Source organism: Varanus komodoensis, unplaced genomic scaffold, assembly GCF_004798865.1.
Source record: "Varanus komodoensis strain SLA01 unplaced genomic scaffold, ASM479886v1 scaffold35, whole genome shotgun sequence".
NCBI lineage: Eukaryota > Metazoa > Chordata > Lepidosauria > Squamata > Varanidae > Varanus > Varanus komodoensis.
Window position 1 is genome coordinate 1,310,214 of NW_025335856.1, and position 21,243 is coordinate 1,331,456.

The 21,243-nt window shown below is 42.6% G+C and overlaps 1 protein-coding gene across 1 annotated transcript in view; it reads left to right on the top strand.

The window, feature by feature from the left end:
* LOC123028036 (stimulated by retinoic acid gene 6 protein-like) overlaps positions 1–1,390 on the top strand; it is a 31,632-nt gene extending 30,242 nt beyond the window's left edge. The window contains exons 17-18 of the mRNA XM_044439480.1: positions 505–651; positions 1,004–1,390. Coding sequence (XP_044295415.1) covers positions 505–651; positions 1,004–1,098 — 242 coding nt within the window. The 3' untranslated portion in view covers positions 1,099–1,390. The remainder of the gene's footprint in view (positions 1–504; positions 652–1,003) is intronic.
* The last annotated feature ends 19,853 nt before the right edge of the window (positions 1,391–21,243 follow it).

Here is a 21,243-nt window from a genome sequence, read left to right on the forward strand (position 1 = left end):
GGCTGCTCCCAAGTCACCCGCTGAGCTTCATGGATGAGTGGGGTGTAGAACCAAGACCCAGTCCAACACCTTTACCATTACACTGGTGCTCTCATCTTTTCCACTTTCCCCTGATAGTCCCCAGCATGATGCACATTTTGCGCTTTCCCCCGATACTCCACCTGTTTGGGAAATTCTGAAAGTGTATCTCACCTCCTTTTTCTGGTGAAGAGGAGCTTTGGCAATTAGATTTGTATACATCTCCCCCCCCCCCACCCCCAAGCATCTATTGGCTTGGTAAAACCCTCCTTTAAAGGAAACCCATAGCTCAGTGCATGTTAAGAATCAGAATGTATCGGTATACGAATTGCTAGGGAACAAAGGAGTTGAACTTGGGTCTCACCAACCGAATACCGTATCACATGAGTGCTCTGCAGAAACACTGCGATTCTTTCTGAGTGCAAGGAAGAGAGCTCCTCATTTCTACCTGTGCTTTGCATGCTGACAGGACTTACTTCATTTCAGGATTCAGGACATGGATCGGGATGCTCTTCCTTGACCACTATCACACAAACCCCACCCTCATCTGCTTTTGCCACATTCTTGTGCTGAAAGCCAGAGAGAGACCACAGCAGGGAAGCACCTATTACCAGCACTTCAATAATGCAACCGGTAAACCTGAGTGTGGATAATATGCAATTGACCCTCAAAGCCATTTCTTCTATCTTTTACTATTATTTCTTGTGACTCAGAGAAGATTGCATTTACTAAGACATGCTCCATCTATAAAACGAACTACATATTGCATCCAGCAACAGGGGGATGTGGAGGGGGGTGGATAACAGTGGCACTGATGCTTGGCTCACCCCTCTACTGGAGTCAGCAGGTAGAGTGCTTTAAGTAGTGGATGCTCATAAGGGATTGCCTGTTCCTTCTACTCTCTGTGCCGTGTGGGAAAAATTGCTTGGACTGACTTGATAGAGAATTGATAGGAACTAAACACTGATGCCTTGTTCTATTTTAGATTTTAGGGTATCGAAGAAATCCAGGACAAGATGGCTGCTGCTTTATACCCTTCTAAATAATCCAAGTCTCTCAGCGCTCAGGAAGTCACAATAGCAGTTTTACCCTAAGAATGTGCCGCTGATTATTTTACTGAACTCATTCTGCAGAGCCAGTTGAACCAAAAGAAAAACTCCTTATGACTGCATTATGGTGCCTTTCAGAAGCAGCTCTCCAACACTTGAATGGATCATTGATCATCGGTTTACTCCAACTGGCAGCGTTAGGTCTTTCCTGGTTATCCTACCAGCTTCCTTTTTAACTGGTGTGTTTAAGAATTGAACTTGGGACCTTCTGCATGCAAAGTAAATATCACTGAGTAGCTTGTGCCACTCAGTTCAGCTTCCATGTAGCCTGAAGGGTTTGATCCTGCCTAATTTTGGAACTTAAGCAGGGTTGGGCCTGGCTGAAATCTGGATGGGTGACTTAAATGTTGTGAACCAACCAGACAGCTTTGGCTATGGGCAGTATAGAAATGTAATATAATAATAATGTGTGGAATCCATTTTGGCTTTTAATAGAGCTTTGAGGTCTATCAGCTGAAGCCTGGTACAAAAGTAATATACTTGGAATTTAGACTTTCCTGATTGAAGGAACATGTTTTGATACCAGAACTCAATGGAGCTTATAGTCCTTTCACACAAAAAACCCCCCCTCTGGTTATTCCAACTTCCCCCACTTCAATAATGTGGTTTTAGCACTTGGGAGGAGAGAAGAGGTCACTTTGTTATTGCCATGGTTATACAATTCAGTTAGAAATCCTTGTTCAGCTCCTACAACCATTCAGGTATCTATTCATAGATATCGATTTACCTTGTGCCCACCCCTGTACAATAGGACATACCTGGGAAAAGTGCTAGCTCCCTTGCACGACAGGATATAAACAGGTGAGATGTTAGTTCACATGACTTTAGTAGTGTATGGTAAGATAAACCCCTTTTATGGCTTGCTGTCATCTTAAACATGGTCTAGTTTGGGGCAAACATCTCTCATCTTGAGCACACTTCTTATCTCCAAACACACATTCTCTAGCAAGCTGCTTGTTTTTCTTTATGCAAACTTGTTATTGCAAGTTGTTTATGCAGGCAGGTTAAGTTGTGTGTGGGAGGTTCTTTAAGCCCAGTAGTTTAAACTTTGGGATTTCCTCATTCTGTAATTTTTGGGTCTTTTTATCAACTATACCTGATCATATAATACATGCCACTATTATTGTCTTTATGCATGAAAAGTGTCACACTTAAGCAAGCCAAATACTTATATACATTTGGAATTCACCTGAAATAAAAGCCTTCTGCCTTGGTAAGCCTGGACATTTGAAACAGGTCTTTAAAAATGTTCTGAGTTTTTAAATTGCAAAATATTTGTGTGTAAATGAATACTTGCTGATTAACTACAACAAAAAGCATGCATTATTATTGTGTCATTGATGTTTATAGCACATTAATAACATAAGAAAAGCACTACTGAATCAGACCAAAGGTCTGTGTAGTGCAGCATTCTGACTACAGGATCACTCAAGCAACATGGGTGCAAGAACTCTGCTTGCTCAAATTTTTCAACAACTAGAGCCTTTGGTGAAGAAGGTAGCACATAGCCAGCAAGGCTAGTAGCCACTGATAGCTTTTTATTCCATGAATCTGTCCAATCCCCTTTTGAAGCCATCCCAGATGCCCCCTGGATCGCTTTTAAAAAGGGTGTTGCATTGACCATTCTCCAACCCTCTGGTACAAGGCCTGTTTTTAAGTACATATTAAATATTTTGGTAAGAAAGTCAGCAATTTCATGTTCTAGTTCTTTGAGAACTCTGGGATACCACCTAGACCATGTGATTTGCTAACTTTCAGTTTGTCGATAAGGTCAAGAACTTCTTTTGACACTACTGTCTTCCTCAATTCCTCAGACTCCCTTCCAGAATATATAAACTCAGGGACAGGTATATGCTTTGTATTCTCAGCTTCAAAGACTGATGAAAAGAAGGTTAAGATTTTAGACAAGCAGGAAATGTGTGGGGTGCTTCTGTTCAAGGTACCAGCCAGTCATACTGTCTTCCAGGATTCTCCATTCTGTTTCTCCTCCCAAATTTTCAACCTTAATGTGTTGAAATTTGGTTTGATGTCAAACTAATTCCAGAAGGATCCAGGTCTGTTGTGTGACCAATGCATTGAAAATGTGGAAAACTGACTGACTAGATTGTTCTCCACCTCACTCCAACTTACTACTGAGTATCTTTATTGGGCTGATTTTGGCTTCCCTCCACCCATTTCCTGCCTTAAAGGTTGTATGTGTATGGGTTATGTAGTAAGTAGCATTCAAAGACTATTTTCTACTAGTCTACAGTGTAGTTTATAGAAACCCCCTTCACCTTCACTATGTTGAAGTAACCGATACCATTGATTAAAATACTGTATGTGTGATGAAAAATCACTGATGATATATGCAGCCCATTTGCCAGTGCCCTGAAGAGCTCAGCCCCATGACACATGGCTCTAAATTCTCTTTCACCACTCTCTAGTATCCCCTTGTTCCTCCTCCTAAAGATGCAGTTGTGGTACTCACCTGGGAGGGAAGGACTGCAGAAGCAAGGTGAATCCTGGCACTGACATACTGGAGGGGCAAATGACTTACATCACACTCACGCACAAGCTTTATGTCAGGCCTGCACAACTTGTGGCTTGACAAGCCCTCCAGCCTTGTAAGGTGTATCAGGAGACTCAATAAACTCATCTCAGTTGATTTTCAGCTGTATGTGAAGCCCCTGGTAGGACAGAACAGATGGCAGGCAGGCTGCATTGGGCCGGGGGTGGTGGGGACAGACAAATTATGCATGGATATTTTAGCTATGCATTCCTTCAGGAATGTATTTCCTTTTGCAATCTTTGAAATGACAGAGATGGCTTATGGAGTTATCTTTGCCTTGACAGAAAATTGCTTACATCTCCTTCACAGAGACATGACTTCAGGCATCGTTGACCCAGCAGCCTGTTAAGATCCCAATGATGCTGACCTACATTACCCTAAGGGAAAGAATTTGGCTATCCAAGATCTGGAACTCCTTGGATAAGACTGTGCAACCATGTAGCACAATGTTTGCTCTGCAGAGATTCCCTACTCAAAGGGGAGCATTCAGCCATGAATTTTGAAAGGGTTTGCTTTTGCTCAAAGGGTCTGTTCTTATTGGTCAGATTTGGAGATAAACAATAAACAAGGGTCTTGTTTATGGGCTTCAAGTGAAAACATTTCAGAAAAGAGCCCTTGGTGGCTGGGGCTTGTTGCTCATACTCAGGATTTATTGCTTCACCATATTTTGAGAAGGAATCCCCCTGCCCCAGTCAAATTGGTGTCAGTGTGGGTTTCTTATATTGTTTGGCCTTCTACATGTTACTCAGCTTCCTCTACCCAGAGATATTTGCCTGCAAGAATCTTCTTTCTTCTGTTCCTGCTTCTGTGTTCTGATTATGCCATCACACATTGATCTGAATTAATTGTCTGGACGAAGCAGTGGTCCTGGCTTTGTGGTTGAAAGCTGGACTTGAGGGACTTTGCCTTATTTCTGGAGCTAAACATGAAGGACTGAAAATACTCCTAGAAATGTGTTCTATGGCAATGCCTATTCCGAATATGAAAATAGTAATAAGTAAAGAGGGTAACAGAACGATAGGTGCCAAGAAAAGAAGTCGGAATAGAAAGTTCGTTTTGAAGACATGATAGCTTTGTGAGATCTGAAGGGGAGGCTTTTCTAGGAAGGCAACAAAGTGGGTGCAGTGAAGGGGAGGTGTCTTTGGGAGAATGACCTCAGTTAATGCTCTGAAAAGGTGGTGTTTTGGGATAAGGGTAGCAGTGGGCAAAATGAGTGCATCCCACTCGTCCTTGATAACTTGGGGCTAACTCAGGCTTTATTTAGCTGGTTCTTTAGAGAAGGTGTTTTTTTTTCATGCTCTCCTGCTTGGCTAGTTTTTGTTTTTGTTTTGCTTTGTTTTGTTTTACTCCACTGGGGCAATTCTTAGGTAGGAGTGACTCTTAGTACATGTTGCACTAACAGAACTCCGCACTGTGGCCTAGTTGGCGCCGAATCTGTCATTTCTTCAGTGCCACTTATCCGAGGGCCCTCTTCTCCGTGGCCTTTAAAGACTTACTTGGCCACCCAGGGGCTTGAAGGGGATCACCAGATGTTTTACAGAGACACTCTTTTCTTTCTTTTTTGTCTCCCTCTGCCTCTGCCCTCCCCTTCATCCTCCTCCTCTCTTTCCCCTTTACTGCTTCAGGTGTGGAGGGAGATACAAAGTTCTGGCTCTTGCACTTCTGGTGGCATCCAACATTGTTATGTGATGCTGTTGTAGTGTGTCTTTGATGTTGCCTCTCCATCTTCCTCTGAGTCTTCCTCGCACTCTGTGGCCTTCTCCTCTCTTTGTTTATGCCTTGAACAGGATGGACTCCCAAGACATTCTCTCCAGGTGAGCAAACCACTTAATTTGCTGTCTTTGTATATCGTTTAGGATTGGTTCTATTCCAGTTCTTTCCCTTATAATTTCATTCCTGATTTTATCCCACATGGTCACTCTGGCCACTTTCATTGAACATCTCAGTTACGTGGTGACTAACTTTGTTTCTGTTTTGCTATATGTGTCCTTGTTTGACACTGGTAGCTTAGGGTGGGGATGAATATGGTTTGTATGAGGTGCTTCTTTGTACTGATTGGCACTGTTGTATGTTGTAGGAGTGGAGCTTGCTGTTCCAGTATTTGGTTTGCCTTACTGCAGTGTATGTTAATCTCTTTGCCCATTTTACCGTCTTCTGTGAATGTTGTTCCTAGGTATTTGAACCCAGACACTTGTTGTATGCTTGTTCCCTCTGTTTCTATATTTATGGCTTTCTTTTTCCTTCCAACTGCCATTACTTAAGTCTTCTCTTTACTGATACTCGTATTGGCTGCCTTGCATCCTTGGTTCATGAAGATGCTGTTGCAGCTCCTTAGCTGTTATTGCTATCAATGCCTGGTAATCTGCAAAAAGTGGTTCATTGATGTTATTTTCATTCTTGGGCTTGGCTTTTTTGCTTATGTTGCCTATGTAGGTGATAAATAAAAGTGTCGATAGTACACATCCTCGTTTTACACCGGATGTAAACATATTTACCAGATGTAAATATGTTTACAAAGGGTTCCCATATTCCTCAGTTTGTTCTAACTACAGCTCTGCAATTGCTGTATAAGCTTTTGCACACTCTGATTAGATGTTCACTTACTCCATATTGGGTCAATGTTTGCCATAGCAATTTCCTATCAACTCTATCAAATGCTTTCTCTTGATCTACAAATGTTCTTATTGTATTCCATATTTTTTATTAGTTGTTTAAGTGTAAAAATGGCATCTGTGCAGCTTCTCTTTCTTCTGAAATCCATCTGTTCTTCTGCAAGTTGTGGTTCTATGCCTAGTCTCAACCTTGCTTCTATCATCTTGAAGTACATTTTCTCTGCATGGCTCAGGAGGAGCCTCAGTATTGTGTGCATTCTCATTTGCTCCCTTTGTTTTTCCACAGTGGTATTATTATTATTGCTTGTTGCCAATCAGTAGGTGCAGCTGTCTCTATGTTGCATTAAAGATTCTATATAGCCATCTGATGGGGCTTTTCCCTGCTGCTTGAATTATTTCTATTGGTAACCCATCTATTCTTGGTGCTTTGTGTTTAGGTGACTGTTGAACAACTCTTTCTACTTCTTCTATTAATATTTCTTGTTCTAGCACTAGTGTTTTGTAGTCTTGTGTTGTTTTTTTTGTGATATGCTCCTAGGAGGTTGAGGAGTTCTTTGTTCTCTCGACCTATTACTTTTGATGGTTCTGTTAGTGATCTTTTGTTCTTGTCATTGATTGTTTCAGTGGGATTATGATTCTCCTCTCTTCTGTATACATTTGATAATGCTGAAAAACTTTCTGCAGGCTGTTCTTGCATGAGCTGCTAATGATTTGCCAAAGCATTCCCAGGATTCTTGTTTTGCTTTTTTGATTATCCTGATGGTATCTCTGTGTTGTAATCTATAGATTATATAATCTTCTTCTTTCCTTGATTTTATCCAACATTTATACAGGATGGGGCATAAAGATCTCCCACATTTTGAAGGGATATAAAAATGAATGAAGCTATCTAGAAAAAATGCATATATTTATGAAAGTACATAAAAACAGTTTTGTTTTAATGGGTTTTAAAAATCATATCAAACAAATGCCAGCCATTGTTGGCAATACATTGCTGAAGACATTTCTGGAAGTTCTCTATCACTTTCTGGGTAATCTCAGGTGGAATGGCATAGATTTCCTTTCTGATCCTTTCTTTCAAATCCTCAAGAGATAGAGGACGATATTTGAAAACCTTTTTGTTAAGGTATCCCCAGAGGAAAAAGTCACATGGGCTTAAATCTGGTGACCATGACGGCCACCGCACATTTCCCTTTAAAGAGATCAAACACCCAGGGAACGTTTCCTTCAACACTCTGAGCGAACGTCATGCTGTGTGCGCTGTGGCCCCATCCTCCTGAAACCACACATGTTCTGTATCCACATCATCCAGTCTGGGGTGCAAAAACGTCTCCAACATTTCAACGTACCGGATGGAGGTCACCGTTACTGTTGCACCACCTTCCTCAAAACAAGGTATGGGCTGATCACACCAAAGTCAGCAACTGCACACCGAACAGTTACGCGAGGAGAGTGGAAGGATCATTCATGGAGTTCATGAGGGTTATGTTTAGCCCAGTAGTGAAAATTCTGCATGTTTACAGCTCCACTGATATGGAAGTGAGCCTCATTATGACTCAGAAGAAAAGCTGCAGCAGGAACCTGTTCAAGAATTTCCACACTTAGGGCTCTACGGTTGGCATGATCTCTCTCATTTAATTCTTGAGCCAACATCATTTTGTAAGGATGCAGTTTTAAATCGGCATGCAGAATCCTCCTCAAACTCTGACTTGATATCCCCTGTGCCATGGCATGCTTACGAGTGGAACGCCGTGGCAATCGCTGAACGGATGCTCTTACTGCTTCCACATTTTCTGGTGTTCTAACGGTCCTAGGTCTGCAAGGTGATTTTCTTTTCAGTGTGGATCCAGTTGCTCGAAGATTAGAAATCTATAGCAAATTCGTTTTCCAATCTGGTACGAATGCATTTCGACCAAGCACAAAGCATGTTCAGAATGCTCTCTGCGTCGCTATCACAGAATGGATGTTCTCATAATATGCTTGAACAACAAAGCCCCGATGGTCACCCATCCAACTCATGATGGGTACTGAAAATGGTAGAGCCTAACCTACCAAATGAGACTTAGTCCACCTCTCTACCCTGACTACAGCCCACCCTCGAAATGTGGGCGATCCTTATGCCCCACCTTGTATAACTTTTTTCAACTGTACTGCTTTTTTAACTTCTTCACACCACCATGCAGTGTGTTTGGTCCCATTTTGTCCTTTTCAACTTTTCTTTTTTCCACATAATTATTCTGCAATGTTAAGCGGGGTAGATCTGTATCCCTTCTGTTCATCCTCCACGTTCCCCACCTCTGGTGACAGTTGGTTAAACTGTCTCCACTTTTTTACGTAGTTGTTCTACTATTTCTTCTAATTTAAGTTTTGCTATCTTAATTAATTCATGGTTTTTACTTGGCCTTCTTCTGTTGATCTTAGATTTATCCTTCCTTGCTGTTTACTCTGCAGTCTTATGATCAGTGTTGCAGATTCCCTTGGCATTGTGTATTCTGGATCTTCTTTTAACTCTTGTTAATATGTAATCAATCTGACTTTTAATGATGATGCCTTTCCATTTATTCCATGTATAACATCATGAGTCTCAGTGTTCAAAAGAAGTGTTAGTGATAAAAAGATGATGTTGGCTGCATAAATCCAGTATCCTTTGCCCATTCTCGTTCCTTTCACTGTTCTTGGCAGCATGTGGAACAATGAACTGTTCATACTCTCTTCTGTTCGTACCCACTGTAGCACTGTAGCACTCCCATTACTAACAGTGTATTGTTAGCTTCCACTTCCTCTGTCACCTCGGATAATTCATCAAAGAACTCATTCTTCTCTTCTGTGTAGCTATCATTGCATGGGGTGTATAATTGTACCTATGTTTCAATTTGCTCTCCTCTCTTGATTTTCAATATTATTATTCCCTCCAAGTAGTTATTGATGTCTACTTGTGGTTGTTGTTGTTGATATAGTTATTGTCTAGTTATTAAACATAGCATAGTTATTGTGCTATGTCTGGGTATACCAAGAAGCGCACTCTGTTCTTTGATGTGGTCCCTACTGAGTAAATAAATGAGTATCCTTTGTGAACTTTCTTATTACCATGTCCTTTGTGTCCTATCACAGCTAGTCCCATTATCTTGATCCCTCTTCTTTCCATTATTTCTACAATTCCTTCTGTTTTATTGCCCAAGCTGGATGTGTTCAAAGTTCCTGTTTTGTACTTCGCTGTTCTATCTTAATCCATTAATATTGCCACATTGTTTGATCCATCTGTTTGTATCTCGTTTGGATTTCTGTAGCAACATACTATGCATTGCCAGCTTGCTGGGCCTGTTGCAACTTCACCAGAGCCCCCTTTGCCAGGTGTGACTTTAGTAGTGACTTTAGTAGTAAAGTCAGGGTGACTTTAGTAGTGACACAAACCCATGCCATACTTGGCCCAATCCTAGCAATCCCTTACTTTGTCCTGTTACCGCTTCTCATTACATAGACATATTTTTTTTTTGGTAATACCTTATTGTCTGTTTTGATCATTGCTTTTAGGCTGTTTTAAACTATTTTTTCAGATTTTATGATATTTGTATTTGTACTTTTATCACCTGTTTTCATGGACTGTATAAACTGCCCAAAGAGCTTCAGCTGCGGGACAGCACAGAAATGCAGCAAATAAATAAATAAACTGTATGAATGGGAAACAAACAGGGAACAAAAACTGAGGGAAGGCAGAAGAGCTAAGGAAGTATCTGAACATGAAATGGAGGCTTAGGGTGGGGATAGAAGTGGACAGTGATAGAGGCAAATGCATTGAGGGCGGGTGTGCTAACTGTAGGAACGCAAGATGGCTAGGCAACAGCAGTGGGGGATAAACAAGGCCAGGAAAATGATGGGGCAGGTGACAGAAGGGTGACACCATGGTTGTGGGAAGGCTGGGGAAGGAAGGAGAAAGAATGGGGAGCACATGGTTGAAGTGGGGCAGAGCAGAGAGGGCAGCTGAGCCAAGCAACTGCCCTACGCAACCACCTGTGTTCAGTATGTGTTCACCACACTGGCTCTAAATGTAGGGGGAGTTTCTTTCTCTGTGACTGCCAAAATGGATGGAGAAATTGCTCGTTCACTGGATGGCTTCAATTATGAGGCTTCTTCTTTATAGCAAGTCCTTATAAATCTGGGCCTAAGGAACTCTGCCACTAGAGTTCAGCTACACACACTGACTCTTTCTTGAATGCCTCCATTTCTGTTAGAATACATTAAATCCCTCTAATAGCTGGTATCAGAGGCTAAGACATGAGATAAGCACAGACATTAGAGCCAAGTAGAACAATTGAACAAATCATGTACTAAAGGGACATATTGTACCTAAGAGATTACTAGTATTTACTCTGGGCATTTTAAAAGATGGCTCATTGATGGTTCTTCAGGACTCAGAAGCCTCTAAAGCCCTGCTTTACCTCAGACCCAATTCCCTGACTCTCCCCCACAGCCAGATCTGGCTTTCCGTACAGCCTTCTTGTACAGAAGAGTTAATAAGAAATTGCTCTGGCAAACGTTAGTATATCCAAGAGTGAACCTCAACAGACAGGCCTTTCAGGACAGGGACATTAGCTTTTCTAAGGTGTACACAGGAAGCAAGACTTGCAACATGGACTCTTGGTCAGATCAGGAATCCCATCCTGAGTCTAAAGCTGTTCTCCCAGTGTCAGGCTTTTAGCAGCCCTACGATGGCAAAGCTTTTGCTCATTTTGTCCTGACAGCACTTAACAAAATTTTGAGGAGCAGCAGGGATTATGGTGAGTCACATTTTTTGGCAGCTGTTTCATCTGAAATTCCCCCCAGCTGCTTTCCCCCGTTATGTGCAATCTATAAAAAGAGAGATGGAGGGGGAAAGAAACTGATGTCCATGACAGTGAGCAATTAAGTGGCTTTTTCGTATGGGTCAAAGCAGCCTTCCCCAGCCCATGGCCTCAATTTTCAGGGGGATATTGGGAATTGCAATCTGGGGGACACCATGTTGGGAAAGCATGGAATAAAAATTTCCCTCTGTCCAGCACGAATTCAGAGCCACTTCTCCTTATATTACAGTTATCCCTTGCTTAACAAAGTTTTGATTAATGTAGGTTTTGATTAACATGGTAAAATTAGTTGTGACCATCCCTTGATATATCTGGCAGAGTTTTAATTAATGTGCCTTTTTAAATTCACCACAAAAAGTCATGGGCATGATGATGTCATTCCTCCCACCCAACCATGATCTCAGCTCCTGTGAGGCTGACATCGGTGGTGTTTGTATTACAAACTCCAATTATTTGCCGAAAATTTTAGAACCCATTGACCATGTCAAAGAATCAGAGCACCAGGCCATCAAGTGAAAAAAGGAAAATAATATCCTTACATACAAAACTTGATATAATTAAAAGACTTAGAAGTGGTGAAAGTGAAAGTAAGATTGCAAGTGAATTTGCCTTTAATGAGTCAACAATACAGATAATTTTAACCAAAGCTGATGAGTATTGTGAACAAGGTAAAGTCGCATCTATGTCTGCAAATATGCAATGCACATGTAACCAAACTGCATTAATGATCGAAGTGGAAGATTTGTTAATTATTTGGTTGGAAATTTGTAATCAAAAGAGAATTCCTATTAGTACACATAACATCAAGGCTAAAGCCCTTTTTCTTTCTTCAAACAGTACCACATGATGAATTGTTAATACAGTTTGCAATTATGGACAGATTGTAATTTGTACCATTGATTATTAGATTATTAACACTAACATGGTTTTGATGTACACAGCAGTATTGTGTGACCAATTAACAGCGTTAATCGAGGGATACCTGTATTTATTTATTAAATTTATATCCCATCTTTTTTTCTTCCAAAGAACTGGAGGTAGCTTACATCTTTCTCCTCCTGCTGTTCTCAATCTTCTCCCCACAACATCCCTGTGAGGTAGGTTGGGCTGAGAGTCTGTGCCTGCCCAGTAACCCAGCTGGCTGCATGGCTGAGCAGGGGCTAGAACCCGGATCGCCTGTGCCCCAGGCCTGTATTCTTAACTGCTACACCACATTGGCTCTAACTATAGGGCTTGTTGTAATTGTAAGTAATTTCTAGTTTTCTCCTTGGATGTAATTTTTTTCCTCTGCATGGTGTATTTCTCACAGGTCTAAAAGAATACTAGTTATAATGTGTGCAGCAATGCATAGTCAAACCACATGGGGGCAGCAATGACCTATTTTTCCTCTCCGAATGGTTGTATGTATTTGAAAAACATACTTGGAACATCTATCCAAATTTTTTTTCTCAGAACTCTTATATCAATGCCCCGCTCAAAATAAATAAATAAATAAAATCAATTTCAGAAAAAGAAAGAGCTCTAAGTTAGACAAAGAAGTGTTGATAATCTTTGTGCATTTACAGGGGAGGTGGCTGAAAAGTTAAATAAAGCGCTGTGCTGAATTGGATAGTTCAAATGCTTTACCCTACATTTATACCATAATTGTGCATTACTTAATCCAGAGGGGAAATGGTGGGCACTCCACCTTTTATACTATGGTGGGGGAGGGGCACGGAGTTCCCTCCAAAAACCGTTAAAGCTTTTGAATCTTCCCGGCTACAGGCACTGCGCAGGCGCAGCACCCATATGTGTGATGGACAGAGGCCATGATGAAGAACCAGATAAAACTTTAGCATCTAACTTGGAGCAGCAGACAGGAGAATAAGTGCTTTGATGTTCTGCTATCACCGACAGAGAATATAGGAGAAGGGTGATTTTTTTTTAAAGCAGCTTTGCCAGCAACAAAGTTAGAGTAAGCTAAAATTCAAATAATCTGTTGGATCACAGAAAACCACAACCCTGAACAAATGTCTTGGTATGGTCTTTTAAAAAGTGGAATTAAGGTCTACCGCACATACAAATGTTTGGCATAAAAGTCTTTACCCTAGTGCCAGGTCAAAGGTTTGGATGATTTTCCGAATCTCCTCCTTCAGGCTGTAAACATGTTAAATGGCCGCAAGTAGGCACCACAGTGTAAGACGTGTGTGCATGTGTGTGTGCAGCCTGTAATTCACCCAGGACAGAAGGTGTTAGAGTACTGGAGAGAGGTTACTGGGGTCAAATGGAATTGGGTGGCCCCGAGTGTTAATAAATCTCTTTGATACTGTTGCATGCCAATTGCCATTTAGATCGCGGAGAGGCTCTTTACAGGAAGGAAGCCGAAGGAGAATTAGGGATAACAAATTCTGATGCAAAGAATGTGCAGGGCTGCCTAAGGCGAGAGAGAGAGAGAGAGAGAGAGAGAGAGAGAGCGAGCGAGCGAGCAAGCGCACGCCAAAAAATGCCAGCAAGAAGCAGCTTCCAGATCTCAGAACAGCAGGGCTGATGGTTTTGAACGAGAGTCTGTTTGCCCTCAACTTGTGTACAGAATGTACCTGATTTCATTGGCCAGGCAGGCAATCAGCCTTGTCAACCAAATGACATGCTCCTATTCAAAGGGCTTGATTCCTTTACACCAGGCCACAAGTCCAGCACAGAGGAAGCATTGCCAGGATTCCAGAGGTTTTGGCTCACAACTTCCATTAACCCTAAGCCAGCATAGCTCATGGTGAGGGCTTGTGGGGGTTGTAGGCCAGACCATAAAGGGCCATCTATTGCTCACCTCTGCACTGGAAGATGAAGCAGTAGTTGGATATGCAATTTCTGATTCCCTGTGCTTGAATGCTTTGTAACCTCGCAGAGGCCTCAGCCCAAAGAGTGCCCCTCAACATTTTTGTGTGTACAGATATAACATTTGTTCTGAAACTGTTCAGCTGAAACAGCATTCTTAGTTATGATAATGCTGATGTGACAATTGTTGGCATCTAACTTTCTGGCTAACTGTCCACAGCTAAGATAAATGTGGAATGTGGCCGACTTTCTCAAGCTAACAATGAACAGAATGAGGGATCAATGTATGGATGGGGATAGGCCAAAATGACCAGTGATTGAGTTTGTGCTTAAAGGTATAAAAACATTTGGACTGTTAATGGCTGATACTGGTCTTTTATGAAGGAGGAGCAGGCTGTTCTGTATGGTTTTATCCATGCTTTTGTTTTTTAAAATATTGTTGGTGGTTTGTTGTCTCTTGCAGTTAACCAAGCAAACCTTCAGGTCAGTTGGGGGTCAGAGTCCCTGACAATCTTTGTCTGATAGCTACTTAACAGTTGATATTAGGTAAACCTGTGTATTTAAATGCATCTATGCTTATTGGGATTGGTATATTGCATTATGTACTGATGTTTTGCTTGGAAGCCAAGCGATTGCTATACAGTGGTACCTCGGCTCACAAACGCCTTGGTTCACAACCAAATCGGGTCATGAACAAAAATTACATGAAAATTTTAACTTGGGTCACGAACTCTGCATTGAGTGGCAACCAAGATCGTGGCCATCTTCCCCCCACCACTCCAAGTTCACAGTTTTTAATTTAGCTGTTAGTTCTAAAACAGTCTTTCCGTCATCTCCTGATGTATTGGACTTCAACAGCTAGCATAGCTTTTACTGGCTGAGCAAATATGTCAAGAACCAGGTTTGGAAAGTTGCTCCAAAAATTCTCAGTGTGTATTCTTTGACAAAATGCTTACAATGCAGCACCAGAGAAAGCACTGAAGCTGCTTCAGAGAATTCAGTTCTCTGCAATTTCACCATTTCCCTCCTCACTGGTGTATTACACAGTTTCCCTGGCACATTTCCTGCTTCCAGTGGCCCTGATCCAGGTCTGTTCCCACAGGAACAAGGTGTTAGTATGCAATTAGTTGTGCAAGAATGTAGGTGGGGATGTACATTCAAATACACATCAGAACACATATCCCATTCAAAGCAATGGGGGCGGTGGAAGGAATGTGTATCTGGATGCATCTCTCAATCCAAATCCAATGTATGCCTGCAGTTCCCAGTATGTTACTCATGCCTGTAGGCTTGCCTAGGCCTGCAAATCTTCTTAGCTGGAACGGGGTATACATATTTAAAGGGATGTTTGTTGCTTTGGAAAAAACACAGATATAACCTGAGAATGCATCTTTTGCCATTCACTCTTCAAATTCCTTCTTGAGTTGCCTTAATGCAAGTTTGCATTGGGTGGGCTGGAATACATGCTTTCATAAACAAAATCCTCTTCTTACCCCTTACAGTCTCCTTAACCAGGCTGACACCCTTTCATTCTTGTTTATCCAACCCATTATTATGTTTGCAACTCAAGAATGCGTAAGGCAGCCTTTAGGAAGGGGCAGTCCCAAACTGCCCTCCACCCTGGCAGTGGTTCCATTCATGCCTCCCTTGAGCAGTCATTCAACTCAAACTGGACTTTCCTGCTCCCTCCTTCCCTTGGCAACCCCTACAACTCCTTGCAAATGTTGGAAGAACCTTGCAAATGTCAGAAGGGAGTGAGCTGTGTGTGAGACAAGCCCCCAAATAGGGTTGGAAGGACCTTATATGAGTGGAACCCTTCTTCTTATGGAAGGCAGTTATGGACTAAAACTTCCAGAAGCCCTGCTCAGCATGGTCAGTGGTCGGGGACTGAGAGAACTGTGGTCCAAAATAACTGGATGGTATCAGATCACTTATCCTTGACATTGTAGACAACTTGGCACCACCCGCATGTTTTGACCTATAGCTCCCATAAGCCTAGCCAGCATAGCTGAATGATGAAGAATCATGTGACTTGTAGGCTAAAACAACTGGAGGGTCAGTAGCTGATCACCCTGTCCTGACATTCTGCAAAACGCTCTGGCAGCCCAAATAAAGTCTCTTTGATATTACTTGTTTCCTCTCTCACTGTTGTTAGTATCTTCCATCTTCACTGTAAAATGTTCAAGTAGCTGCTACCAGTCAACAAACAACCTTTAATCCAGGGAAATAGCAATAACCTATGAAGAATTTCCTACAATGAATTAATTCTCAGAACTACATAACAGGAAAGTGGATGGGAAATGACAATGCTTAATCTTGTGCTTCTCAGTTCCAGTGTTTTCCAAATCACTTCTCCAAAGATATATAATGCTAAGAGATCCCTCTCTACCTCCTTCTCTTGTTCACATAACAAAATGAAGTTATGGGTGGAATATGGCTAACTTCCCAACCTATCCCCCTTCAGTTGTTGTGAAATGAGTGGCAATTAAATAGGAAAGATACAATTTTCCATCATGAATGCTAATTCACGGCTTAACAATAATATCTGTAGAGCAGTCCTAGTCTGGGACTCCTGGCTATTCATGTGGGAAATCACTGCATGCATGTGAAAGGATGCCATGAAATGATGATAAGGCATATTCTTCAGTGAGGGAAACATTGCAGCAAAGCCCGTGGGTTGAACCAAGGATCAGCTTGGCCACAGGTAGGAACAGGGCCATGCGCCACTTGTTCTGGCACACCTACATAGGGGAGTGCCTTGCTTTCACCACACTTGGTGATGAGCAGCTGTGTATGTGGTTTCCGAAAGCTCCCTCTGTGTTTTATAATCTGTTAGGCATATTCACATGCTGTCACTTGATATTGAAATCATCAACATGCATTTGTGAACTTGTGAAAAAATAGTCAGTTAGGATCTGTATTATGGCACTTCAGATCTCTTCAGGAACGAATGATCCATGCCAGGCTTCCTCAGTCTGGTACCCACTTAAGTTTTAAACTAATGCTCTCATCAGCTCCAGCCAGCATGACCCATGGTAAAAGAGAATGGGAACTGCAGTCCAGAGCATCCAGAGGGTACCAGTATGAAGAGCAGCCTTTGGCAACCTGGTGCCCTCCAGGTGTTTTGGGTTATGGCTCCCATGAGTGGCTGGAGGGATGTACTCAGTGCATAGATCAGCAACCTGTGCACTGGGCACCATCCATCCGCCAGCTTATCATTAGAGATTATCCAAGCCAAGCCTCCATACTTGAGCTACCGATGAAAGAAGAGGGTCCTTCAGTGACAGCTTTAAGAGGAAGTTTTCCTAAAGCAGAAATCGATTTTCTGGTTCAAAAGAGAATGTGAGCACCTTTCCTAGGTTTTGTACAGCTGAGTGAGGCATGAAATTATGGCACCCATTGCCACCATCTCAGGCCATGCCTTTGCTTCAAATTGTACAGGCTGTGTACAAAACGTTGTCTTCATTAAGAGCTGTCACTGTTGGAGTTCCTTTGAGCTGAATGGAGAATATTCAGGCACACCAAACATCACGCACATTGGAAGCCTGGGCACATAGTAGCCAGATGGACTTGGAACTGTATACTTCAGCCTTCCCCAACCGAGTGCCCTCCAGTGGTTTTGGATTTCAACTCCCATCAACCTCAACAAAGGTAAGTCCTATCACACACTAATCTTTCAGAAATCTTTGGGAGTGTCAATGAGCATGCAGATGGGGCGACCGTACACTTGGATGTTCCAAAAACTTTTGACAATGTCCTTCTTCAAAGGCTTCCGAGTAAAGACAGCAGTCATGGGGTAAAAATTCAGTTTATGGAGTGATACGTGGTTAAACAACTAAAAATGACGAATAAGAATAAATGGAAGTAGATGTAAGGAGTAGAAATTCTCCAAGGAACTGTACTGGGATTGGTACTTCTTACCTTGCACATAAATTATGTGAAGCTAGAGAGTGAAATGGCCACGTTGTAATTCCTTAGCGCTCCTTCCAGGTGCTTATTTCAGCTCAAGCTTGCAAGCTGCTTCTTGCAGTAAAGTGAAAGCAACAGTTTGACAGCCGTAACTGTCAGGTTTCTGTGATATCACACCAGCCTGGCCAAGAAGACTTTGAAGACTATAGCTTGCTTTGTTTGTTCATCATTTCCTCCCTAGAGCTTCTGTGATAATTTTAGCCACTATCATTCTATGCTTCGTCAGTTCACTAATATTACAAGCATCTAAACTGATAAGGTGGATCCAAGTGTCTAAGCACGTGTCTCTTGTGCATGTAGTCAATGCAGCTGCACATTCTGATCTGATCTTTGATACTCACTCACACCAAATTGAACGGGTCGGCTTCATCTTTGGATGAGGATGCTCTGGGGTATAGACTGAGATGATAACAATGACCCGAACCATTCATTCACATGATGGATCTTACTTCACTATTACAAAGAATCGATGCATTTTAAAAAATTTGCCATGTTATTTCTGGAGGATCCAACACCCAAGGCTGTGGTTGGGGGGAGGAGGTGTCAAAAATGTAGCAACAGTAACATTCACTCCAAGATAACACAACTTCTGCAACAACAAAGCCTGCATTTTGCAGCCATTAAACATCACACAAATGTGCATGATTTCTTAGTCTGTACACCTGATTGCACTTCAAATAGGCATGGACTAAGCTATGGGCAGTAAGAGCCACTGAAGTTATATGACTGGAAATCTTATTTAGCAGCTTTTTTGACATCTAAGATTTCATCAGGCACTGCTCATGTACTTTTAAGTATATTTTGTCAACCATAAGGAAGGGCTAGAAACTTTTTTAAGAGGGAAAAAAGCAGTTTCCTTGGAAACTGGAATTCTTCATTCAGTGTCACCTTTTGTAATTTTCTGCTTCTCCTATGGTATTGTGGCAAACTTATTCATTGTGAATGCAGTAATTAAACTTTGTTTAGTCTGTGATCCCATCACATAAAGCAGGGGTCCTCAAACTTTTTAAGCAGGGGGGCCAGTTCACTGTCCATCAGAATGCTGGGGGGGGGGGGCGGCAACTACAGTTTAAAAAAATTAAAAAATTAAATTTTTAAAATTTATTTTATTTTTATTTTTCGATTTATATCCTTTTTCCTCAAAGGACTCAAGGCAGCTTACATCATTCTCCTCCTCCATTTTATCCCCACAACAACCACCCTGTGAGGTAGGTTCGGCTGAGAGTCTGTGACTGGCCCAAAGTCACCCAGTTGGCGCCATGGCCGAGTGGGGACTAGAACCCAGATCGTCTGAGTCCCAGTCCCAGGCTCTTAACCACTACGCCACACTGGCTCTCATGTTTGCTGCTCTCCCTCAGGCTGCAGCAAAAGCTCAAGATGAGGTGGGAAAGAGCATGTCCATATTCAAGGGACATAGCTACAACACAACCAAGGCACTAAATATAGTATTTTGCATAATGCAGGTGATGATGGCATTTACAAAGAATGAAGCAAAAATACTAAAGATAAATACTGTTAATACCACTATTAGTATTTGAAGCAAGTCAGCCCAGAACAATTCCCACAATATACAATGGCTATATTTGGATGCAGAGTTAATGACTACCATATTTTAGTGCAACCTTGTCAAAACTGGTACTGTCCAGATGAATTGGACTACAACTTTGATTGGCCATGCTGGTTGGGCATGATGGAAATTATAGTCCTCGCTGCCACCCCGGTTCTGAGGGAGCCAGAGCAGAAGGCCAGAGAGGCGAGCACGGGGTGGCTCCCCTGGCCGGGAGAGGGCCCTGAGGAGGGAGGTAAGGATTTCTTTCCAAGGCAAGGGATGGGTCCACGGCTGGCTGAGGAGGGTGTCTCCCACCTCTCCCTGCCATGGGGGGAAGAAGCATGGCGGTTGCTTGGTGGTGGTGGCTTACCCAGAGAAGGCCTTGGCCTTCTCTGGGCAAGCCGTGGCCGCCTTGCTGAGCCCGGGGGCAGCCACTCAACGGTGATGGTGGCTCACTCAGAGAAGGCTGCGTTGGAGGCGCAGGAGCCATGGCCTTCTATGGGCAAGCCACTGCCATTGAGTGGCTACCCCTGGGCTCAGCGAGGCGGCCATGGCTTGGCCCGCAGTCTAGGGACATGACTCACATAATTAGAAATAGATCTAAAAAGTTATATTTTTCTTACCTTCAATCCTTTTTTAGTGTGTTTGTCTCTCTTCCGCCCTCCTCTCTTCTGTTTCCCACTCCGTATTCCAGCTCTGTATATGCATGCAATGGGGGGTGGGGGGAGGGCCAGCGCACGCACAGTTGAGCTTTTATAATTAGGCATGTGCGCCAGCTCTCTGCTCAGTTTCAAACAACACCTGCGTCAGCTTAGATTGTTTTCTCTGAGCAAGTCCAAAAGCTCTGAGGTAGGCTGGATAAATGCCCATGGGCTGGCCATATCTGGCCCATGGGCCATAGTTTGAGGACCCATGACGTAAAGACTGTGGTGTGGACATCCAGGGCCCTGTTGAGCTGAATGAACAGGAGGGCTCCAAATTCAGGATGGCTGGTTGACTTACCATGTTTTGAAGTAAGTGCAAGAATGCACATTACCATCTCAAGAGTCCTTTCCCTGCCCCTGACCACCACATAAGATAATCAAGTCTAGGATCTAAAAACACCTCATTGCACTGCAGTCTGGTTTCAGTGGCAATGCCCATATGTGTGATTGCACAGAGACCACAAAGAAGAACGAATAATATATCCTGGAAAAAAGATGGCTATCTTAAACTGATGCTTTTGAGTGGAAGGGCACCCATTCTGATCATGTAGACCTATGACCATATATTCAGGCAGACAATTGAGTGATCCAGCAGGAGACAAACACAGTCTGAAATCACTCTACCCATTCGGATTCTGGGTGTTAGGCATTCCAAGTCCCCCACCTTCAGCCCACTAGATTATTATTAGTCAATTATAAAGTAGCCAACAATTTTGATGGAATCTATCTGTGGTTCACTGAACACAGCTTGTTCACCTGTTCTGCTCTCAAAAAGCATCTATGTGCCACAAGATTGCCTTCTCAACATAGGGTTACTAGATTCAGGATGCATTCCAGGCAGGTAGACTTTGGCTGGCCAGAAGAAACGTCAGATTCCTCCTGCAGCCAGGTAAAAAGCTCTCAAGATCGCGGTGGGCACCTGGTCTTCAAAGGCTCCTCCCTCTGGCCTGGTGTGGTTCTTTTCACACTGGCTGCAGGGTTGATGATAGAAGGGCATTTTTGGAAGAACTGCTGTGGGGAGGTGGTGGGGGGGGGGGGGGAGAAGTGAGGCATCACCGTTTTATGAAGAATCCGGACCATGC